Raw genomic sequence first — 25,940 nt, 5'->3', positions numbered from 1 at the left:
GGCCCAAATGCATGGGTTTTTAATTGCTTTCAATAACCTTGCTGTACAGGATTGGGCCCGGGAGGCAGTGCTCCTGCACTGTTGTTGCGCCGGATCGGAAGGACGGACAAGAGATGACGAGAACTTTTGGGATTGTAGTGGACGCGGGTAAATAAAAAAGCTACTTCCCTTTATTGAGTCAGCTTTAATTTTCGTTCGGAACTTAACACTCGCGTACATTGACTTTGTTACATAGGAGGGAGAAGAGACGCAGTGCAGCGTGACTGGCTTTTACTTCCTTTTGTGATGCAGAGCAGTTGCAGACTGACTTGGCGGAGCGATAATAAGCTGGAGAGAGCACGGAGCTCAGTCTTACCGTCTCTTTCTAGGGCGCGCATGCGCTTTTCACTCAAAGCACACGCGTGGAGCACTTGACTGAAAACACTTTTGACACACATACACACACACAAATGACATCAAGCATTTGATGTCATACATACTCCCCGAGTTGATGTACAGAAAGTAGATTGAATGAACATCAAGAAAAATATGAAAACTAGGTCCTTTAACAGGTATGAAAACTAGCTCAGAGACAATATCAATCAAAGCAACGGCAAACAATAGAAAAGATAACTGTGGAGCGCTTTCCACTTACAATAAATCAAATAATTCGTACAATTTTGTATAACGGTATTTTTTTCTTAATTTCTTTAAATTCGTACAATAAGTGTTACCAGAAACGAAGCAAAAGGGAAAATTATAAATTATAAAGTGAAAAAATGTGCGATTTTTTTGAATTAATTCTAAGTGTTATTATATTTATAAACTATACAATAAGAGAGGCGGTGAGGTTGGACTGCGAAAATAGTTATACTATCTCTCAAATAATTACTTAATTACTTAACGTGTGCCCGTTGATTTGATCTCGGAAACGGTACGTAGCAAAATTATCTTATGAATCGGTCTGGTTAAGATAGTACTTTGATTTTTAACCTTCACGACTCGCACCAGCGCCTTTGGGTCTTTAAAAGCATCTTCGACTCTCCCGAGAGGCCACTTGCCAGGAGGAGTGTTCTCGTTTTTAATTAATACTAGGTCTCCTACCTGTAACGACCGTTGGGGAGAGACCCATTTTTCACGAGTTTGGAGAGAGCTAAAATACTCTGCTGACCTTCTGCGCGAAAAACATTGTAAGGCTCGGGACAGTAGCTTCCACTGTTGTAAAGGCGAGATTTTCTCGGAAGTTAAGTCAGGCTCTGGTGTCGAGTAAGAAGATTTGAACATTAAAAAGTAAGAAGGAGTTAGTGGACTTAAATCGGAGGGATCGTCTGTCAAGGGTGCCAAGGGCTTCGAGTTAAGGCATGACTCGATCCTACATAACAACCTGGAAAATTCGACGAAGGTAAGGACTTGGTTTCCGATGACTCTCTTAAGGTGGAATTTCGTCGATTTGACTGCAGCCTCCCATAAACCACCAAAATGGGGGGCTGAAGGGGGGTTGAAGTGCCATTGCGTGCCAAGGGTGCAGAGAGCATCGGCAAAGGAGACGTTTTTATGACGATCCATCAATATTTTGCTCAACTCCCGATCAGCCCCCGCAAAGTTAGTGCCTTGATCCCTATAGAGATCGGAGCACTGGCCACGACGAGACGTGAAACGTAGAAAGGCCGCTATGAAAGAGTCGGCAGTGTAGTCCTCGACGACCTCTAGATGTACAGCTCTCGTGACCATACAAATAAAGACCGCAACGTAGCCCTTAAGGGTGCCTCTCCCGCGGTGCTTTGCTAAACGAACAGGAAAAGGACCGGCGTAATCCACACCAGTTCTTAGAAATGCTTGTGAGGGAGTTACTCTTGCAGCTGGCAGATCTGCCATCAACTGGGTTTGTGGCTGTGCAGTATACTGGTGACAGGTCAAGCAGTGAGACAGCACAGAACTTACAATCTGACGACCATTTAGTACCCAGTACTTTCGGCAAAGAGCGGTCAAAGTTATTTGGGTACCACCGTGAAGAGTAAAAAGATGATAGCGTTTAACAAGTAACAGGGTGAGAGCATCTCTACCAAACAAGATAAGTAGGTGTTTCGCGTCAGAGTCGAGCAAAGCGTTACTTAGCCTACCTGCAACTCGTAACAATCCATCAGAAAGAAAAGGAGCGAGCTTACGCAAACGGCTCGAGGCAAGAAGATGCTCCTGTTGACTAATGGGCAGATTAGCGTTGCATTTCAAGACAGCAATGTCATGAGCAAACTGACGCTGTTGATGATCAAAGATCAAAAGCAGAGACGCCAATTCTAACTCAATGGTAGTCAAGCTCGAATAAATGTATCGAGCAAAAGCTTCACGCTTGATGAAACTCAAGTCAGTGGACTGTATAGATGAAGTTAAGGATGACTGCCTCAGTCTACCAAGACATCGATAAGCGAAACGCAGGACGTAAGCCGTGACCCGTGTTAACCTAAACCAATGAGAGCAACGGCTAAGAAGCGAGGTAACGAAGGAGTCAGGCTCCTTTTCTGAACAACTTGCTACGAGGTCGAATGAGGGAGACGGCTCAATGACTTCAAGTTTCAGGTCAGGGTACTGGGGATCAGTCTCATGCAACACGTCTGGGTCATGAGACCACAATTGCTTGGCAATTAGCTGACTAGGAAGAATGCCTCTAGAAGCCAGATCAGCTGGGTTCTGTTTTGAGGAGATGTGATGCCATTTAATGCTCGGCATCAAGTGGTGGATGTCTGAACATCTGTAGGCTACGAAGACCGGTTACTTTGACGGCGGAGCGTTAAGCCAGTGGAGGACATTAAGAGAATCCGTCCACAGGTATATGGGAACTCCATCACAAGGACAGCTATCAGTAAAGTGTCTTACGACCTTAGCCAGTAGATGTGCACTGCACAACTCAAGCCGAGGAATGCTCAGCACCATAAGGGGGGCAACTCGGGTCTTGGCTATTTGGAGCGACACATGAACAACATTTTCTACAACCACGCGGGTGTAGACGACAGCGGCGTAGGCTGACTTAGACGCATCAGCGAATCCATGGATCTCTAACTGGATACTAGGGGGATAAAAATTCCAACGGGGAATCCTCACTTGATTTAGTTGAGGAATCTCACTCAACCACCTGATCCAAGGTTCAACAACTGAGTCTGGAAGGGGCGTGTCCCACGAAGTTTTAAGTAACCACAGTGATTGTAGCAACATCTTTGGAACTATTATCACCAATGAGAACCAGCCCAAAGGATCGAAGAACCGGGCAGTCTGGGCGAACAAGGTTCTCTTGGTCCAGAGATTAGGAAACTCATCAACCGTGAATTTGAAAGCAAATTCATCAGTCTGGGGATCCCATGACAATCCAAGGACTGAAATGGCTTCTGGATGTTCTTGCAAAGTCTTTGGCTGGTCGACTCGATGGTCAAGAGGGATGCTAGCTAAAGCCTGCAGTGAGTTAGAGGACTATTTGCGAAGAGAAAATTTACCTAACTGTGCCAGTTCCGTGAGTTCCTCACATTTTATTGAGGCCTCCTCCACCGAATGACCGTCTGACAAACAGTCATCTACGTAGAATTCTGTGCGAAAAATCCTGGAAGCTCTAGGATGCGATTCAGCATGCTCAGAAACAAGTTGGCGTAAGACACGAGTCGCCAGGAACGGAGAACACGTGAGACCATAAGTGACAATAGTAAAGAAGTAAGTTCTGATCAGAAAAGAAACGTCAGGTCTCCAAAGGATGGCTTAAAAAGTTTGATCGTCTGGATGAACTGGAATCTGCCGGAACATCTTTTCTACGTCGGTGGTAAAGACAAACTTATAAAACCGCCACCTGTGAATCAGCTTGAAAAGAGTTAACAGGAGATTTGGACCTGTGTGGAGTAAGGAGTTTAAAGACAGACCACCTTTGTTCCTAGCAGAGCCATTAAAGACAACTCGCAGCTCAGGAGTTGGCGTATGGGTCTTCAAAACTCCATGATGAGGAAGAAAATACTTCGCTAGGCTCGAATTCGATACTTCGCGGATGTGACCAAGAGTCAGGTACTCAGCCATAAAGGTCTTGTATGACTCGAACAGGTGAGGGTTATTCCTAAACCTTTTCTCTTGTTGGCGAAACATGGAGAGCGCCGTGTTATAAGAGCTTTCCCGAAGGTAAAGAGCGTCGGCGACTTGACCTTGAAACGGAAGTCTGACCACAAATCGACCGTCCGAGGATCGCGATTGCGTGTGAACAAAATGTTCCTCGCAATGAAGATCTTCTCCCTTGAGCTCTGGTATGAAGAGGGGTTCTTCGACTAACCAAAATCGTTGCACTATTTCAATTAGATCAAGGTCTTTAGAGATGTGCATTACGGTAACCTCTTCGGGTCGGGCAGTGATCATGTGATTTTCCCGCTCCGCAGAAGGGACATTTTCTGGTGGATGTGGCACAGGTCCAGACAGTAACCACCCGATGCTGGATGCGGAGGCTTTAGGTTGATTTGCAGGGCCTCGTCAAATCGAGTTTTGAATAACATGAGCATGGAATGAGGCTCCGAGCAGAACGTCTATTTTATCTAAAGCGTATAGGTCAGGATCTGCAAGTTAGAGTCCTTGAATGTGAGGTAGTGTCAGTAAGGTCCTTGAAATTGGAGGCTTATAAGAAGAAATTTTCGGAACTACTAGGACCTCGGTATCACACTTAAAACTCGATTCAAAGTGAGGTTGGCAAGTTATGTAGGTTCTCTTCCGAACAGAGGTTGTAGAAGAATCACCTACACCCGTCAACGAAATACTAGCTGGGTGAGTTTTGAGACTCAACGTATCGCAAAACGAGCGAGTTATTAAGGAACTTTGAGAGCCCTGATCAACCAAGGCTCTTACTTAAACTTCCTGACCATGGGGACCACGAACATAAATTCGAGCGGTAGCTAACAGAACTTTGGGTCCCGAGGGGAAACTAGGGCTAAGGGATAAGCTAGCGGTAGCGCAAAGGCTATGGTCGGACTGAGACCCTTCATGCTTGTCAAAATCTTCCTCTTTACTATCTGTAGATTTACCTGACAAGTTTGGACCTTTCGCGGAAGTAGACTTAACCTCTTCCTTGTGCAACATGGTGTGGTGCTTCCGGTGGCAAACTAAACAGGAGAACTTATTTTTGCACTGCCTAACAAAATGTTGCCCAAGGCAGTTAAGACAAAGTTGTCTATCGGTAATGATCTGCCTCCTTTCATCGAGTGATTTATTACGAAAAGACTAACAAGAGTGCAAGCGATGGGACTTACCACAAAGAAAGCAGCTAGAAGATCCTGACTCATCAGGAGATGCAGTGCTCTGATGAACAAACGAAGATTTCTGTTTGGATTTCAAAGTGTCAGATTATTGGCCTGGGTTAGGCTTCCATTTAGTCGACTCTAACGTCTCTAATGTAATGATTTGTGCAGCGATGAACTCACGCAAACGATCAAGAGTCGGAGGTTCATCACTACTACCTAAATGCTTCTGCCAATCTCTATTGGCAAAATTATCAAACCTACTAACAATGAAAGCGATGAGAAGGTCTTCACTTCCATTTTCTCTACCTAATACGAAGAGAGAATCTAGGGGACCTAACATCTCCTTAGATAAGCGCTTCGTTTCCGCACAGGAGTTGGATCTCATATTTGAGCAACTAAGAATCGTACCCGTGTATGTAGTAACCAAGCGCCACTTATTGTCATAATACCTGACAAGAGCGTCCCAGGCCTGTGCGTAGTTTTCACCCGAGAGGGGAATATTTTTTATCAGGTCGGCTGCTTCTCCGGTCACATGGGTTCGCAGGTGCTGGTACTTAATGGTAGTAGGGAGCTCGGTTTTTTGGTGCACTAGAGCCTTAAAAACGTCGCGAAAGCTTTCCCATGCCTCAAAATTGCCTGAAAACGTAGAAATGTTAACAGAGGGTAACGAAGATAGACTATGTAGAGCTAAGGTGGAAGCTGAGCCGGGTATCGCGGTCGGCGAGGTCGGAGGGTCGAACCTAGACGCATAATCCTCAAAGTCACCTGCGACTGAGCAATAGGTCTCTTCAAATAAATCAATCAAGTTTTTCCTAATGTATTCATGTCCATTTGGGTCCTTATCAAGATTTAAAATTTGATCATGAATCAATAACATTTCATCGTACGAATCCTTAACCACCTTACTCCGAGTCTTGCATTGACCCCGAGTCATTTTCGCTTCTCCTAACTTTCGGAAATTAGCGAAGGCATTTTTTATTTTGTTGTAGAGCACTAGCTGCTGTGCGTAAAGGGTTTCTGAATCAGCCATTTCAAAGGAAATTGAGTAAAAACAGCGTTTCCGAGATTGAATCAGGAAGCACGAACAAATACGGGTGACGCGAACAAACGCAAATTAGTGCTCCACGTGACAGGGCTTCTTGTTTCAATCAATACCGACAATACAGTACCACGAAAACAATCCTAGCATGTAACTCGCGAATAATAATCAGACCGCAAGTGTTAGAGCCGGTTGAATTTAATTCGATTAACAATAGCTAAGAATTCAATAGTACTTAATAGTAGATAAATTTTTAAGAACGCTAACACAAACGCAATTATGTAAATGAACCTGATTGACGATTAGCGGTTAAGTGAAGCTCGTTGAGTAGAAGCACGGAGCTCGGAACCTCGCGGCAGCAGCGATCTGCAAAGGAGCAGGAGGAAGCAGCAGTGGCAGCTCTTCAAAGGGACATGCGCGCACAGCGGCGCAGTAGCAACAACGCTGATGTGACACGTCGCCAAACGACGACGCTCTCAGGCAGGCTGGCCACCTGTAATCAAACAAAGATGGCCGCGGCAGCAGCGGCAGGCGTGGCTGTGACGATCACACATGCGCTGGAAGCGCAAGCGATGATGGCCGTCAGCGAGCTGGAGGCTCGCAAGGCTCGGCGCGCTTCGGCAGCTGACGATGTATGGCCAAGGGCGAGCGGGTAGCTCGGCAACCTCGGCGTGTGGCGACGGCCTGCAGCTCCGTGTATAGGGCGGGCGCAGCGACGACGACCACAGCACCGCGTATGGGAGGACGCAGGAGAGCACAGCAGCAGCGGCGGGTGCGGCTGCGAGCACGTGTGCGCCGGAGGCGCAGACAAAGATGGCCGTCAACGAGCCGGGAGCTCGCACGGCTCGGCGCGCTTCGGCAGCTGACGATGTGTGGCCAAAGGCGAGTGGGTAGCTCGGCAACCTCGGCGTGCGGTTCACGTCGCCCTGTCCTATCCGGCTCGAAGGACCAATGTACAGGATTGGGCCCGGGAGGCAGTGCTCCTGCACTGTTGTTGCGCCGGATCGGAAGGACGCACAAGAGATGACGAGAACTTTTGGGATTGTAGTGTACGCGGGTAAATAAAAAGGCTACTTCCTTTTATTGAGTCAGCTTTAATTTTCGTTCGGAACTTAACACTCGCGTACATTGACTTTGTTACATAGGAGGGAGAAGAGATGCAGTGCAGCGTGACTGGCTCTTACTGCCTTTTGTGATGCAGAGCAGTTGCAGACTGACTTGGCAGAGCGATGATAAGCCGGGGAGAGCATGGTGCTCAGTCTTACCGTCTCTTTCTAGCGCGGCGCATGCGCTTTTCACTCAGAGCACACGCGTGGAGCACTCGGCTGAAAACACTTTTGACACACATACACGCACACAAATGACATCAAGCATTTGATGTCATACACTTGCTGTATATGTAGTTTGGCAGGAAAACGTTAATGGTTAGTTCTGCAATCAAGGCTTCTCTGAGTCTTACGGGCCTTGCGTTCATCGTTAGGGACCCGAGCGTCTTCCTTTCCTTATCTTATTGCCTTCAGCTTACCCTTACATAGTATGAATGAGTAGAATTTTTATACTAGAGTTTGTTAATCTGGAAGTGAAATGATTTGTACAAACGATTAGGGCTTTCAGCGGGAGAGCAATAAGGAATTTTGATAGTTAATCATGCATTGTTAGGATTTACATGCTTCTACTTCTAATTTTAGGAAATCACCCGACAATGTCGAGAGCTGCTCAATCTAGTGTATTACTGGGGGTATTTGTTATTAGCATTGGTTGTTTAATTTTAACTCTTACTAATTTTCTTATCTGGGAATATAGGCGTTGTTAAGCTCTTTTGTTTTGTCTTCTTAGATTGTACTTAGCTAGTAGTTCCTCATCATAGTCCTTGCCCTGGGTGCTGTCAGAACTATAACCAACACATTTACAGCGGTCGCTGCAAGTATACAAGCATAGTTTAACTTGGCATACAACGTATCCTTCTCTCCCCACTCCTTGCAACCCACGCTATTGCACATATTGCATTGACTGTAAAAGTAGCTGTTTAGTCCTTTGCCCAAAAACAAAAAATAAGGTTCAGTCTTAAGTTTTTCAGTAGAGAAAAAACTGGTTATTTCTCTACAAAATTTTCCCAAGAATACGGAAAATATAGTTTTTTCTAAATCACAAGTTGAATACATTTGTTTATTTAAAAATTTAGAAACAGTAACTCACTTTTTATAAAGTTTTTTGCCTTTACATGCACTTTAAAAAATTTACTATATACTGTTTATAACACACTAATACTAACAAGTGTAAGAAAAATTTTCTCATTTTAAAAAGTTCTTAATTGGCATAGAAAAAACTGCTTTGTTAATTTGAAATCAACCGAAAGAAAGCATAAATGTTAATGGAACATTACATACTAAAACTCTATTTGTAAGATTATAAAACAAGTGTTAAAATTTTGATAATCAAATTTGTAAAGTAAAACTATAAAGTAAGATCCTAATAGTTGGCTTACAAAAATAACTAGGCTCTTGTGTTGACACATCAAAAATGTATGTCTATATTTATTTGTGATCTCGTGGGACATGTGCCAACATTAAACAAAATTTATCACTTTGCACAAACCTAATGAACATATTAATCACTGATTTATTTGGTCAATTCACTCTTAATCATGTATTACTTTGTTATTACAAAAATCTTCCTGCAAGTTGTTATTATTCATTTTGTGCATTGTAAATATAAATTGTATTATGAATTTTTAACTTACTAATTTGATATTTTAAATATACATTATGATTATACATATATCCAACGTCTACAAAAACAAATGGAACTTCATTCTGATCGGGGGTCTATAGACCCCCACGGCTGGTTTGTTGTGTAATTTAAATTTAAGTTTTATTATATAACCACCAGTTTCTCTCCTTTTTCATAATTATTGAATTGAATTTTTTTCAATAAAAGTGAGAGCAAAGCGCTTCACCAGTAAAGTAAATTAGCACTCACAATCAGCATGCTGGACAAACTTTTTCTTACGACTAGAACATCAACGTATATTAAACGGTAAAAACACTACTTGTATTTAAGATCTACTAGATATTACTAAGACAGTGCTCAAGTATTTCAGACTACAAAAAATCCATAAAATTATAAGCACACATCAAATAAAATTGATGAAATGTTAAATATTTTCTGATTTAAGGTTGTAATATTTACACATAAATGTTTACTACAGTTCAGAGATATAAATGTAGTTTGGTTTATATCTGTAGATCTTCTACGATTGTGTGATGATAAAAAACGTTGGACTACAGTTATCGACTAAGAGGTTTAATTTGCTTAATCACATAACTAAATGAGGTTTAAGAATTACTTTCTACTGCAGGAAAAGCAGTATAGTGTTCAACAATAGCTATTTGAAGTGTCAGAAAACTGTATAAATTTTTTAAACAGACAGAAATAAACTTGGGCTCATTTTATGTTTATAAACAAATTTGACATTATATCCAAGAAGTTAATAACATAAGGTGTTAATGGGATAAGTTGTTAATCAACAAATAATTAATTAAGACTAGAAACGAATATTAAAACCAGTGGACAGTGGGTGCTTGGATACCCAAGTAAAAAGTTATACTTCTATGAAATTATTTGGCAAATAATCTAATTAGAAATATTAGTATAACTCGTATGAAATGATATTATGTACAAAGGTAGTGCAATTAGCCTTGGAATAAGTATATCTACGTTAGTTGGGTGTGGTTTCTATGAATATTGTAATATCTAATAACAGAACAATGATAAACGATATTTTATGGCACAATACAATATAAACAACATGGTAGCTGGCCAGTACAAGACTGTACTCTTTTATCGAATCTTCCAATGGTTTTGAAAAAACTTTCTAAGAAAATAAGAAATACCCTTATAAAATAGCAGATCGTTTAACTGTACCCTTTTTTAAATGTTGTATTTAAAGAATTTTTAATTTAAAATGTAACCTTATCGAAAAATCACTTTAAATTGGATTAATAAGATCTATATAAAGCTCTTAATTTTTTGTTTGTATGAAAGATTACTATAAGGTAAATATGTTTTATTTGACCTGTCAAATAAATCCTTAATTTTTTTATTTTATTATAACAAAAAAAAGGGGCAAGTATGCGTAAAAGCGTGTATGTAAGTTCATCCTTATCAGATAAATAATTTCAAGCGTTGCATCATATATTTGCACTCTTTCTGTCTCTCTGAATTTGATTCTCAATAATAAAAGAAAAATTGTGAAAGGAGAAAATGCAATTAAAATCAATTATTGTATTTGTACCGTACGAAAATGTTTTTTTTGTTATCATGAAAGTTCTGAAAAAATGTAAAAAATTGTATAAACAATAATTTATTTATTTAAAAGGTTACAAACTAGTAATAAGTTAATAAATGCTCCAAATTTTTGAAAAAGTCATGTACCAAAAAAATATATTTTATTACATAACTTGTTTATTTAGTGTCAAATGGAGCCAAATAAATGAGCCCACAAAAAATAAACATTTACATTGAAAATAAGTTACGAACTGTAAGATTAAATGAAGAAATTGGTTTTCCTATATTAGGCTAGCTTATAGTAGAGTGGGTAATGGTTTTTTTTTTTTTTTTTTTTTTTCTTTTTTTTTTTTTTTTTTTTTTTTTAGAAATTAGTTTCAAAAAAAAAAAGTAAAATTCAAAATATGTAGTGTGGTGCAGTGCGATAACGTTGAGTAGTGTGGTACGATGATGATGTTAGATGTTAAATGGTGTAGGGGGACCAGAAGGACGTCAAGAAGAACGGGGTGAAGGGGGAAAACCAAGCAAAATCCACTTGTGTTACACTTTTTCTCAAAGTCACCAATCTGAAATCATTGATTTACATCGTAGGGCAGAACGCGGCTATAGAAGTATAACTTCAAAAATAATAATATCTGGCTGGTCGCATCATCGTGGCAAATCGCATTATTTTCTCAACCATCGGCGACAATCTTCTTCACGAACTGACCACACTTTTTTCCTCTCATTCACCTAATATTATAATTACCATCCATTTGTCACAAACATTCAGTATTTACTGGCAAAATAATACACACAAAACGCGTAGAAAGTATATGCTGTTAAAAGGCGCTGGAGCTGAGAGCAAACAAGCGAGTTCATCTGCGTGGATAGATACATACACATTTTTCGGTACCCTGATCAAATGTAACTTTTTTAATTACGGAATTTTTGGCGTTTTTTTGCTTATAAATTATAAGTAAGATATGTTACAAATCACTAACTGTCTTTTCATTCGCTTATATTCAGTTAATTTTTAATATATTACAAACAAAAATGTAAGGTGAGCTTAAATAAATTGTACTTCATCCGGGCTCCAGAAAAAGTCAAAATCTTCATCCAGACTCGGAAAAAATGTAATAGTTTTTACACAGCCTAGAAAAAAAGACATAGTTTTCGTCTGGACTTAAAAAAAGGGCATAGTCTCTGTCCAAACTCCGGAAAAGGGCGTAGTTTTCGTCCAGACTAGAAAAAAGGGCATAGTTTTGGCCCAGGACCAAAAAAAGGGCATAGTTTTTGTCCAGACTAGAAAAAAGGGCATAGTTTTCGTCCGGGCTTGAGAAAAGGGCATAGTCTTCGCCTGGGACGTCGAAAGGGCATAGTTTTAATCCAGGGCCAATTAGGGCATAGTCTTCGTCTGGGGCGTCGATGTATAGTACGACAGCTAAGGGGGTATTCCCGGCCAATTGACTTTCACGAAAACAAGGAAGCATTTGTAGTATACATTTTCCTTAGAAGCTGAGCCTGAATTTTGTTTTATCGGAAAATGATTTAAAAAACTATTATTCATAATTCAAATGTTCATAAATCTACAAGAACAAGTAGAATATGTGTTTGATAAAATAATCGAAGAAAGTAAATAACTCAGCTTGTTGGAAATGTGCCCAAACAAAAATTCTTAGATAATTTTAGTTCAAGCCTGAGATATTCCAAATTAAGTATTAAAAGATAAAAAAATAGCGTTTTTTTTTAGCTTTTCCACTTATCACTGGACTTTTTATGGTTGTATAGAGCCTTAAGATTGCTCAGCACAATGTTGCCGTATAAAGCAAGGGTACCGGGAGGACATTTCTATAAATCAAAAATTAACTGAATATAAACGACTGAAGAGACAGTTAGTGGTTTGTACCATATCTTACTTATAATTTATAAGCAAAAAAACGCCAAAAATTCCGTAATTAAGAAAGTCACATTTGATCAGGGTATCGAAAAATGCGTATGTATCTATCCAAGCAGATGAACTCGCTTGTTTGCTCTCAGCTCCAGCGCCTGTTAACAGCATACACCTTCTACGCGTTTTGTGTGTATTATTTTGCCAGTAAATACTGAATGTTTGTGACAAATGGATGGTAATTATAATATCAGGTGAATGAGAGGAAAAAAGTGTGGTCAGTTTGTGAAGAAAATTGTCGCTGATGGTCGAGAAAATAATGCGATTTGCCATGATGATGGGACTAGCCACGGATAGAGAAGTTTGTTTGATTGCTGAAACGTATAAGATAAATGTTTGTAAGTTCAATCATTATCTGTAAATGTGTGTATTGATATTTAACAACAAAATTTTTATCATTACTTACAGGAAGACAAAAAGAGGCTGTGCTCTCAAGATAATGAGGCAGCTGAGTCCTCTTGTAGAATAGTAGATTTATACACCTTTAGTGCAGATGTATATTGTCAACAATGTAAAATACCGCTGTCCATCCATAATCAGACCCAGAAAAAGCGGTTTGGGCTTGCAAGTGTATTTTCTGTACCATGTACGAAATGCAACACAGTGTATGAGGTTCGGACTACTAAGAGGTTCATACAAACCATGGATTTGCTGTAAATGAGGTATGTAATTTTCGGTATGTTTATACGTATGTTGCACGCTCACACTGCCTGAAGATGTACATACTCATTTACACATTAAATACATTAGGAATGCATGATAATAATGTTGGAAAAGCGCACATCAACTTAATGCTCTCGATTTCTGACGTACCTGTGATATCGTCGAATGCAGTCAAGAAGTATGAAAGGTAAGTGGGGCCAGCTATAGAAGAAGTAGCTCAAGAATTTTGTTAGGAAAGTATTCGCTTAAAAATACAACTTACACTTAATTCTAGTCCAGAGATCCAGTGAGTATAAATTTGTATTCTATAATGTGATTGTACACGTTGCATAATTTTTATTGTACACCATGGAATTATCTTTCTCCTTGATTTTTATAATTCTCATTTGTTTTCTATTATAAATAGAATTTTGTGAGCTCTTTTACAAATACTTTCTGATGTTTTTTTATGAAAATCAATTTCATAGAGTCAAAATTTTTTGATGATGTTTTAAAGCAATTTAATATGTACATATTTACATTACTTTTAAATTTGTGGTAATCTTGTTCGTGAAAATCTGTTGTTTAATTTTATGACATCACAATAAAATAACACACTGTGTTATAATGTACAGTAATACAGTAATAACATAAGTGATAATGTTGATAGTGTTTGGTTTCGCGCCCGAGCGCGACAGCCGAGTGAGGCGCTGCGTGCTGACCTACGAGGAGTGGCACCTGCCGATCCTCAGCGGCGCCTCTTCCCTTGCTTCCGTGGTCATCGCCTGGGCGCACTCTCGGGCGCTGCACGGTGGATACCGTGTCACCAGTGCCTACGTCTGTAAGCGCGCTTGGCTCCTCGGTGGGCCCCGGTGGATCAAGGCTCACCTCCACAGGTGCGTCGTCTGCATCCGGCTGCGAGCGCGACTGGTGACTCAACTCATGGCCCCACTGCCATCGTCCCAAGTCTCCCCTTCTCGTGCCTTTGCCTGCACCGGAGTGGACTACGCCGGCCCTTTCCATGTACTCTTCGCCAGAGGACGAGGAGTCCGGACCACGAAAGGCTACATCACCGTTTTTGTGTGCCTCGCCACCAAGGCCCTGCACCTGGAGCTGGTCAGCGATCTCTGAGCTGCGTCCTTCTTGGGCGCCCTCCACCGATTCTCTGGACGCCGCAGTCGGCCCCGTGAAATATGGAGTGACAACGCGATTTGCTTCCACCACGCTGATGTCGAGCTGCGCAATGCCTTGCTGACAGCCGAGCTGGACTAAGGATTGGTCGCGGGCTCTCTTGCCGATTAAGGAATTGCTTGGAAGTTTATTCCACTGGGCGCTCCTCACTTCGGTGGCTTGTGGGAGGCCGCCGTCAAGTCAACCAAAAGTCACCTCCAGCGCATCATGGGGTCACGCCATCTCACCAACGAGGAATTTTCCACGGTGCTCGTTGGCATCGAGATGGTCTTCAATAGCCGACCACTGACACCGCTGTCTGGAGACACTGGAGACCTCGATGTTCTCACCCCAGGGCATCTCCTCGTCCGTGGCCCTCTCAACTCCATCGTTCTGCCCAGCCCCCTTCGGAGAGCTTGGATGCGCTCGCCCACTGGGAGCTCGTTCGGGGGGTCCGCGCCCAGTTTTGGTCCCGCTGGAGCCGAGAATACCTTAACACACTCCAAAAGCGGTCAAAATGGACTACTTCTCGCCGGAACTTTATCGTCGGCGATGTGGTCATCCTCCTTGACGCTACACTTCTGCAGTTCAGCGGCCGATGGCCAATCGGCCGTGTCATCAGTGTCCACCCGGGAACCAACGGCTATGTCCGCGCTGCTACCCTCAAGACGGTGACTGGCATGTACGAGCGATCTATCACCAAGATGGTCTTGCTGCCTGTGTTGGCGCCTTCCGCGGCTCCGCTGCCTCCAGAAGACTCCCCGACCGACCCCGGTTTGGCGGGCGGCACGTAGTTCTTTGATCCAGGATCGAGGTGGGCGGATTGTTTGGTTTCGCGCCCGAGCGCAACAGCCGAGTGAGGCACTGCGTGCATTTCCGCCATGCTTACGGGCTTCCGCCTTGCCGGGAGCCGTCTCTGCGCTCGGGCACTTGAGCACCGCTCTGCGAGACGACCGGACGCCTATCCTGCTCACGCTCACGACGCCTCTGACGCTGTAATCAGCCCTCTTGTAAACCATTTTGAATAAAATAGTTTACTCTTACATGACGTGTTCCACTAAACAGATAGAATGCAAGTTTATTATAATATAGTAATTAAAATTACTTGTATACTTTCCTGTAGAAAAAGATTTCTTATTTAGTGACGTTAGAAAATATAAGCAAAATTATTATAAGAATTAAATAAAAGTACATTACATAAGTTCCGTATAAGTTATTTAAAATCAAAATTAATCCTTGTCTTTCTGATTTCTTTTATGAATTAAGAACTCATACCCTGTCTTTTTTATCTACAACTTACTTACGTTAAACAAAACCTATGTACACACATGGAGAATCTATCAAAAATTATAAACACAAACTATCGGAATCGATCTCTAAAAATTTTTTTTTCAATACGTATAAGTGTCAGAGAAACTGAAGTTGCTGAAACCAACAAACAGAACAACAATTTAATTACAAGTGAAGAGAATTTAAAAGCTTTTTTCGGCTATGGATGGAAAAAGCGAGTAAATGGAAGAGCCTACAACAGCTTATCTGGTTTGTTTATTTGTTTCTCTGGTTTAATAGTTTGATAAATATTTTAATGGTTATAAAACATAAGAACTAAACGTATGGTGTTTTAAAACTCTACGACATACTTTGTCATAATTTTAAGAGCTGTTAATCCTTGAAAGATTTTTCTATAAATGTAGGAGATGCAACTGCCATTGGTTTTTACTCAGGAAAAGTAATTTCTTATGCTGTGCGTTGCGAAAATTATAGGCTTTGCAAAACGGGCCATAATCAAACGGATTACAACTGCAGATGGAATTTTCATGGCTCAGCAAAAGCCATGGAACTAGACATGGCAGTCCAAATTTTTACAAAAAATCCCTTATTTGATAAGGAAAAAGAAGATGTCAATGTGCTCATCATAGACGACGGTTCAAGCATAATAGCTGCTCTTCAGAGAAATAGTTCGCTCACTTTTACTAAGGTAAAAGTACCAGTCATGGGACAGTTGTTCGAGTACCCCTGTTTCCTAGTAGTCATAAAAAATATATAAAATATAACATTGAAAAACTTAAGTGCAATTTGAGAAAAGGATTGAAACTAAATATTTTGCAAGTTATAAAACATCATAATATGGCTTACAAGAAAAATAATTATGAATTAACATAAAAATAAAATTGTCCCAGTGATGAAACTCTTTTTCAATATACATCCAGTTGTTCCACACTGAATGTACCAGTCGTAAGACATATATTTGCTAGCACAAAAGTATGTAATTAATATAAAAATAATTTACTTAAATTTGTAAATGTATAATAGAAAAGTCATTAACTGGGTATTCAGAAAACAAAGCGTTAATAACAGAATTTATAGAAAAATTGATATTTTTAATATGAATTATAAATAAAAAATTACAACCCTAGTAGCACAATCGTACGCACGGGCAATGCGATAGTCTGCACCTGGTCTGCTTCCGGGATCCTAAGTTATTCTGGTTATTCTGATATATGGCAAGTGCATAAGACGGTTTGCCGCAAATTTGCACAAGGTTAGCGTGCAGGCGAGTGCACAAGACTCTTGCGTAAGAAGTGCACAAATTTGACAATCAGTTGAGTACGTCACTTGTCTTTACTCGACGTACTCCCAATTGCTGCAGATTTGCGCAAGATTTGTGTGCAGGCAAGTGCACAAGACTCTTGCGTAAGAAGTACACAAATCTGACTGTCAATCGAAAGCGCGTTCTTATCATTTTTATTCAATACACTCCTATATGTTGGAGAATAATGCAAAATTTTTGCGGGACAATAATTAATACAAGCTGTTTTTACTACGATCTTAACTTGTATTGCTTGTAATGACTTGTTTCTTACATTTTTTCTAGCGCAAAAATTGTGAAGACGTTTCTTAAGTATGATTTTAATATCAGAAATATTTTTGAGATTTTTCAATATGGTTGTAGGGGACATTTAATTTTGTGCACTGACATTTTTTTATGTACAATGGGCACCTCAAGATTATAAATAACCTTTGTATGAGAAAAAATGTTACAAAAAAATTATAAATACACTAGCTTTTCAAACTCATTAGGGACCTTTACAGGATCGGTGAGAATAAAATTTTTTTGGAATCAGTTACTAATGTATTTAAAATTATTTGAAATGAAAATAGTTCATAATTAGAAAATGTGTGTACATGTGTGCGTATGAATGTATGTGTGCATGTAGATATGTGTATGTGTGTGATCAGTCATGTCTCAGAGCCCTGTGGTCTGAATTCAATAATTTCAGGTTCAAACTTATTGTTTTTGTAAACTTAAACCAGCTCGAAAAAAACTTTAGTTTAGCAACTTTTTAAGGTTGATAATGTTCGTTTTCAATTTTTGACACGGTTTTTTTTCTTAGTAAAGGTCTAAACATATTTTTAAGCTTTTAAAACTATTTTGATTTCTTGAGTATACAATCAACACTATTTTACATTTTCAACCATTTTTTAAGTTTTTATTATTACTTTAAATGTGTACAATACTAAAAAGTCAAGATTTGTTGATGTGACAGAAAAATTACTATATATAACAAAAAAAAAATTAGGAGTAGCGTTGGCTCAGTGGTAAGCGTGCTTGTATCTGATACAACGTGGTTCTAGAGGTCGTGGGTACGATTCCCGTTCAATCCAGATTTTTTCAAAGTTTTTTTATATCGAGAAAAGTCCCAATGTAACCCCGGCTGTTTCAGGACAGGTTTTTCCGTGGAATTTTTCTTCAGAGTAATTTTAGAGTTTTTACCTTATCCCACAGGTCTTTGAGCCTGGGTGACTGCAAAACAGTGTTAGAACTGTATGTAGGGATTAGCGGATGCGATGCAAGGCGTCAGACAGGGATCACCAGCCTCACCGGCAAGGAGTGGTCCCTCAATCATGGGGCTACTCTGGGGATGCTGATTAGCCTGAATCTAATGCTTTGGCAGAGAGCGCCGGCTTAATTGGCAAGGAGTAGACGTCCTGAAATATGGCGTTTTCTTCGGGAACAGGCTACACAGTGGCAAGTCGACCCGATGCGCCAATGGTGCAAAGAGTGTCAGCTTAACTGGCAAGGTGTTCCCCTGAAGATACTCACACTGTGCCCATAGATTCAGGTATGATATCAGTAAAAAGGGTTGGACATGGGTGTAGCAATACTTCACACATAGGTGGTGAGTGGGTGGCCCCGGCGACTAGGCCAGTATGCTGTCGTGGTATCCCAGTAGAAAAAAAGAAAAAAAATTATTTCCACTCTTCTCTGATAGAAGTATTTAATTCAAAAGGATTAAAAAAAATAAAGTGTCACGAAAAAGACATACATATTAGTTTGTTAACATAAATGAAATACATACGATAATAAAGTCACTAGTTTACAAATTGAACTTAACATATTGCAAAATGAAATCTTTAGTCGGTATTATGGCAGGAGTGTGAGTTGCAAATTAAAATATTTGGAGTGGGGTATGAGTGCTTTTTACAACGAATACACCCTATAAATATATTGGATAAAGCAAGCAAATTGTTACTTACTTGGCAGTGTGTTTAGTTAGAGAGACCAAGATATCGTTACAGAGGGGGGTTGAAATAATCAGTTACGAAAACTGTATCTTTATATAGAGGAACAGATATATCTATTTCTCTATATAAAAATACAGTTTTCGTGTACACAACGACAGTAATGAGAGCTTAGAATTTTGAATAATTGACCTACATAAATAGTACATTTTCAACTAAACACTAACAGTATATTTTCCGCTAAAATTTTCTTATGTTTTACTTAAAAAAAGTTGTTATTGACAAAAATTATACCTGTAGATTATATGTTTGATAATGACATTGCAAACAAGTGTTCAGCTACAAATTCTTTAAAAAAAATAAGGAGTCAAATAATACTGGCGAATATTTTTTATAAGAAAAAAATACAAACCTACGATTTGTGCACTTCTGACGCAAGAGTGTTGTGCACTCACCTACACCAAAATCTGCGCAAATCTGCCCAAATCAGGAAAGCGTCAAATCAAGACAAATAACGCACTAAACTGATCGTCAATTTCGTGCACTTTTTACGCAAGAGTCTTGCTCACCCGTCGTACATCAGTATCACGTAAGATCTTGGAAGCAGACTCGATGCAGACTTATACCATTTTGCTGTCGATGTAAATCTTGTGCAAGAAGTACGTAAGAATTGCAAAGACTGTGCTAACAGCGAACGAAAAAGTGTCTTAAATCTTATGAAATCTCTCCTCAACTTTTATTTTAATATCTTTGATCGTTGCTTATAAATAAATAAGTAAGTAAAATAACTTACTACTTGTGTATCACACAACGTCGAATTACTATGATAATAAATATAGTTTAATACAAAACGGATTATAATAGATAAATAAAATGATTATTATATATTAAAATATTGATAAATAATTAATAAACTCATTTTTCTAATTAAATTTTTTTAGTAATTGCATTAATTTAATCTTGTCATTTTCTTATTTCTTTATTGATTTCTCTTTTTTCTTTAGCAAACTTTTTCCTTTGTTTATGTTTTTCTTCTTTTATCTTTTTTTTTTTAATTTTTTTATTGCAAAGTGAACCCATTAATTGGAGCAAGTGGCTGCCATTAATTTAGTTTCAGATCTGTTTGAGTTACCCATTTTTTGCGTTTCTTATCAGCAAGATGCTCTATGGGAAACAAGTAGTTTAAGGCATCTTTGACAGATTTTCATTTTTAACTGAAAATAATTAAAATTAATAAAAATAATTACAAAACATTCATTAAATATTTAACTATTTATAAATTTAAATGTAACTTTGATTTGCCGGAACCACCAGATTTTTTTTAATTTGAGTTGAAATTGAGAAAGGAATCGGCTGCTGAGTAGAATTTTTACACATGTCTTAAGTACTTTTAATTTCGTTCAGAGTTGCATCTGTGTTTATGTCTAAGTCACGCAACGAAGAAAAACGCTGGATTGTCAAAACAGATTTCTGGCTATTGAGCCGAATAGCAGTCGATACGTATTATTCATTGCCATTCCGGAATTAAATCTTAGAGAATTTAGCAGCTGCAAAATAAATAACCGTGGTTGATTTAAAAAGTGGACTTTGTTAATTAGAAATCAACAAAGAGGATGCTCATAAAACCGCGTTTTCAGGACCGAATTGACATTATGAATATAAACGAATGCCGATAAGATACATTGACTTCCCAAGTACTTTCATGCGAGTGATAACACTGGCACTAGCAGCCCTACAAGAACGTGAGATAAGGTTTTATATGGATGACATCATAGTATTCGCAAAAAACTTGGAACAATACGGGATACAATTCAAAAGGCTATTAAAACGCTTAGCCGACGCAAACCTCACAATAAAACCAAAAAAATGCCAATTCATTAGGAAGGAAGCAAAAGTGCTTAGTTTTATTGTAGGCAATGGCCAGATTAAAACAAATCCAAGAAAAATTGAAGCACTAAGAAGGTTTCCTACACCAATTAATGCAAGAAAAATGAAACAATTCCTTGGGGTAGCAAGGTAGTATCAAAACTTTATGAAGGGTTATGCAAAAACAGACCAACCTCTCTTAAAGCTTACAAGAAAAACTTTCGAATTAATATGGGAGGAAGAACAAGACCATGCGTTTATAGAACTTAAAAATGCCCTGGGCAGTGAGCCAGTACTAAAAGCTCCAGATATAAGCGAACCCTTCATCGTAACAACCGACACATCCGACTATGCCATCGGAGCAATTTTAAGCTAGGGAGAGATAGGTAAGAATCACCCTCGTTATTATGCGTCCAGATGCTTGAATGGCAGTGAATTACGATACCCGACCTACGATCAGAGATTGTTGGCGATTGTGTACGACAAAAAACAATTTAGGCCACATTTGTTTAGTCATGAATTTATCGTTGTAACGGACAACGAACCACTCAAGTATTTTTACACATCAAAGAAACCAGACTTAAGAATTACAAGACTGAAAGCAGAACTCTAGAAACGTAAGTTCAACGTTTTCTACAGACTTCAACAGAAAAATAAAGCACCTGATGGTCTTTCTCGCAATCCAGAAATATAAAGAGGAAGGAAAACCCCAGAACTACGACGCCGGAATCTGTAATAGCTTGTGGAAAAAAAAGAAAGAGACAATCACGAAGATGCAAGAGTGCCACCAGCATGACTATATAAAATGCGTACAAGGCTACAGTGGAATCTGATACGAAAGAATAGAAAAATCAAAATAAAAACATCCAACTCAGAAGAGTCAGACGATAAAGAAATTAAAAAGAAGCCAAGAAAACCTGGAAAAAGCGAGCTCATATCAAGCACAAGCAGTTACAGTGATAAAGATACAGAATCAGAACAGGACATGACGGAAAAACCAAAAAATATGACAAAAAAAGACAACCTTACAGCAGTAAGTGACAAAGAAAAAGTTTTGTCTTAAGGATGAGCAGACAATAAGCTGGCTTTTATATGCAAAGAAAAAAATATAAAGAAAAAGGTGAAAAAAACTAGTACACCATTTATGAACGAAGGTATCGCAGAGAAAATACAACATAGAACTCGTAAACGTCAATTAAATATACAACATAGAAAAATTCCAGGATTTTCTTATACTAACAAGCATTAACATGACTCGAAGAAGATGATTATTGCACATGGTGATTCACTGGCAGCAACACAGAGAAAGCCTAAGCCGGCCAAACATTATGGATGCAAGCTTGTAAGAAATAGCAAGGCTGTGGAGAGAGCAAAACAAGAGAGTAGTCAACAGTCTTATGTCTGCTAGTTTATTAAAATCTAAACGTTATTAAAAAAACGTCAGACATGTGTAAAAATTCTAATCAGCAGCCGATTCCTTTCTCAATATCAACTCAGAGTTTAAAAGTCTGGTGGCTCCGGCAAATCCAAGTTACATTTTCATTTATAAATAGTTAAATATTTATTAAATATTTTGTTATTATTTTTATTTATTATAATTATTTTCAGTTAAAAATAAAAAATCTGTCAAAGATGCCTTAAACTACTTGTTTCCCGTGGAGCATCTTGCTGATAAAAAACGCAAAAAGTTGGGTAACTCAAAAATATCTAAAACTAAATGTACGGCAGCCCCATGTTTCAATGAATGAGTTGACTATGCCATAGAATATTTAGTTAAAAAAAAGATAAAAAAAGGAAAAACAAGAACGAAGGAAAAAATTAGCTGAAGAAAAAAGAGAAATAAATAAAGAGAGTGGAAAACTCCTAAATCAAAGTAATGCAATTACTAAAAACAATAAAATTAGAAAAATAAGTATATCAACTATTTATAATTATCTCAATAAATGATAATCATAATATTTACCTATTATAATAAGTTTTGTATTAAACTATATTTATTATCATAGTAATTCGACGTTGTGTAATACACAAATGGTGAGTTATTTTATTTTCTTATTTATTTGTAAGCAACGATTAAAAATATTGGGATAAAAATTTAGGAGAATTTTCATAAGATTTAAGACAACTTTTCGTTCCCTTAGCACAGTATTTGCAATTCTTACGTACTTCTTCCACAAGGTTTACATCGACAGCATTATTGTGTGAGTCTGCATCGAGTCTGCTTCAAAGATCTTAAGTGATTCTGATGTATGACGGGTGAGCAAGACTCTTGCAAAAAAGCACACAAATCTGATAATCAGTCTAGTGCGTTATTTTTCTTAATTTTACGCACTCCTGATTGCGGCAGGTTTGCGCAAGATTTAGGTGCAGGCGAATGTGCAACACTCTTGCATAAAAAGTGCAAAAATCATGGGTTTGTACTTGTTTTCCATAAAAAATGCTTTACAGTATTTCTTAACTTCTCATTTTTTTCGAAAATTTGTAGCTTAACACTTGTTTGCAATGTCATTATCAAAAATATAATCTACAGGTGTAATTTTTGTTGATAAGAACTTTTCTTATTCAAAACATAAAAAATTTTTACCAAAAAACATACTGTTATTGTTTGGTTAGAAATGTACTGTTTATGTAGGTCAATTATTTAAAGTCCTAAGCTCTCGTAACTGTCGTTGTCTACACGTATATCTGTTTCTCTATTTAATGATGCGGTTTTCTTAACTGATTATTTTAACCTCCCTCCGTAACGATATCTTACTCTTTCTTATTGAATACACTGCCAAGTAAAAAACAATTCGCTTGTTTTCTTTAATATGTTTACAGGGTGTATTCGTTGTAAGGAGCGCTCATACCCCACTATAAATATTTTAATTTGCACCTCACACTTCTGCCATAATACCCGCTGAATATTTTATTTTGCAATATGTTAAGATCAGTTTGTAAACTAGGGATTTCATTATAGAACATATTTTATTCATGTACACAAACTAAAAAGTACCTTTTTTTTAAAGCTTTTCATTATTTTAATCTCTTTTATTTAAACAATTATACCAGAGGAAAGTGTAAATACTTTTCTTTTTTTTTTCTACTGGGTAACCACAACAGCCTACTGGCCTAGTCACCAGGGCCATCCACTCACCACCTAGGTGTTGGGGGTATTGCTACTCCGAATTCCAACCCTTTTTACTAATACCATACCTGAATCCATGAATACAGTGTGAGTATCTCTGGGGAAACACCTTGCCAGTTAAGCTGACACTCTTTGCACCATTGGTGCATCGGGTCCACTCGCCGCTGTGTATCCTTCTCCCGAAAAGGACGCCATGTTCGAGGACGTCAACTCTTTGTCAATTAAGCTGGCGCTCTCTGCCAAAACATTGAATCCAGGCTAGTTAGTATCCCCAGAGAAGCCCCACGATTTAGGGACCACTCCTTGCCAGTAAGGCCGGCAAGGTGATCCCTGCCTGATGCCTTGCATCGAATCTGCTAATCCCTACCTACAGTTCTAACACGGTTTTACATTGACCCAGGCCCAAAAACCTTTGGGGCAAGGTAAAAACTCTGAAATTACTCTGAAGAAAAATTCCACGGAAAAACCGGTCCTGAAACAGCCAGGGTTACGTAGGGACTTTTTTCGATGAAAAGAAATTTTGAAAAAATCTGGATTCAACGAGAATTGAACCCACGACCTTTAGAACTACGTTGTTTCAGTTACAAGCACACTTCCAACTCAGCCAACGACGCTCCTATGTTTTTAGAACAAAGTTCTTTATGTCGCGTTACTGGGGCTGGAATTTTAAAACCGACTGATTTTTTTTTTTTAAAAGAATTTCTCTTAAGTTTCCCCCCTTACCCCGTCTTCCAACTGTTCTGTATACACTTTTCCTCTCCCCACTATATATGTATATACCCACTATTCCCCCTCACACTCCTAGGCAATTAATTTTTAAACAAATTTTAATGTTATTTTCCCACAATAATTTTTATTTGACTTTGAATTTTTTTCTTTCACAATTCTATAAAGAAAAAAAAAAAAAAAAAAAAAAAAAAACACTTTCCAATAAAGAGATTTAAACCCTCGACCTCCTGCACATGAGTCCAGTACCTTACCCACTCTGCTACGAGCGCTGCTGACTATAGGAGCTTGGTGTCTTGTACTTATGGTGTGGTTTGTTACTATAATGTTTCATTTTTATATGTATTTACTGTAAATACATCCAATAATGTATTTGTTTTCTAATTAATACATTTAAAAAAAAAAAAAAAAGATAAAAAAAAAAAAAATTTAATAAACATGTAGAATAGAGTTGAAAAACGTATTAATGGTTAATAAAGGCGCTTATTTTGAATTCGACAAACAAATTATGTTACATTATTACATTATTATATCAATGAAGTAATTCATTAAATCAATTATAAATGAATCATGTAAGATCACTATATAAATATATTTCGAGTTTCATATCATTTTAATGGTTTTTAAGGGCACTTATTTTAAATTTGATAAGCAAATAATGGCACAATGTCATTTAGTAATTATATAAAAATGAAACAAAAATTGCATTAATAAGCTATAAAATCGCGAGCAAATAAGTGAAAAAAAATTTTTTTTTTTAAATTGATAAAATAAAATATGAAAATAAAATAACATAAAATTCCAAAATACATGAATAAATACAATGGAATAAGAAAAAATAGAATAAAAAAGGAAATAAACAAAAAATAATTAAATATAAAAATAAAAAAAAGATAAAATAAAGGAAATACAAAAAAATGAAAAAAAATGTAATAAAATGAAGTATTAAAAAATAAAGCAAGAATTAAAAAAAAAAAAAAAAAACAAGAAACTAAGAAAAAAATAAAACAAGAAATAAAAAAAAAAAAAAAAAACAAGAAACTAAGAAAAAAATAAAACAAGAAATGAAAAAAAGAAAAAAAAAAGGAAAAAATTATAAAGGAATTTACAACAACAAACCAGGGGGTATTAATGGGTCATGGGACCCACGGTAAGAACGAAGTTCTTTAAACATGAAATAAGTATAGACACAATTTCTCAGGTAACAAGAGGATCGCCAGACCCACAGGAAGAACGAAGCCTTGTAAACGTTAGTACTGCATTCATGTTGTTTACTAAATAAAAATCTTGAAAAACTAATAAAAAAAAAAAAAAATAGTTTACTTCTCACGATGGTTGAACTGCCTGAGAACGTCGTGCATAAATACAGTACTCACGAAGTTCAACCACCGTGAGTAGTAA

The 25,940-nt window shown here is 38.1% G+C and overlaps 2 protein-coding genes across 2 annotated transcripts; both read right to left on the bottom strand.

The window, feature by feature from the left end:
• Positions 1 to 2,745: 2,745 nt before the first annotated feature.
• On the bottom strand, positions 2,746 to 3,539 carry LOC149374608 (uncharacterized). The gene is made up of 2 exons (XM_089592433.1): positions 3,534 to 3,539; positions 2,746 to 3,438 (listed from the first exon to the last, which is right to left on the bottom strand). Exons 1-2 carry the CDS (start codon positions 3,537 to 3,539, stop codon positions 2,746 to 2,748), a joined length of 699 nt encoding a protein of 232 aa, XP_089448559.1.
• Positions 3,540 to 3,717: 178 nt separating this feature from the next.
• On the bottom strand, positions 3,718 to 5,067 carry LOC149374607 (uncharacterized). Its single transcript, XM_089592432.1, has 2 exons — positions 5,013 to 5,067; positions 3,718 to 4,463 (listed from the first exon to the last, which is right to left on the bottom strand). The coding sequence occupies exons 1-2, from the start codon at positions 5,065 to 5,067 to the stop codon at positions 3,718 to 3,720; spliced, it is 801 nt and encodes a 266-aa protein (XP_089448558.1).
• Positions 5,068 to 25,940: the final 20,873 nt, after the last annotated feature.

The sequence above is a fragment of the Copidosoma floridanum genome, unplaced genomic scaffold, assembly GCF_036245765.1.
Source record: "Copidosoma floridanum isolate Cflo_tuat_1 unplaced genomic scaffold, Cflo_Japanese_pri ptg000017l, whole genome shotgun sequence".
NCBI lineage: Eukaryota > Metazoa > Arthropoda > Insecta > Hymenoptera > Encyrtidae > Copidosoma > Copidosoma floridanum.
Note: the sequence above shows the minus strand (reverse complement) of the source record. Positions and strands in the feature narration are given on the sequence as shown.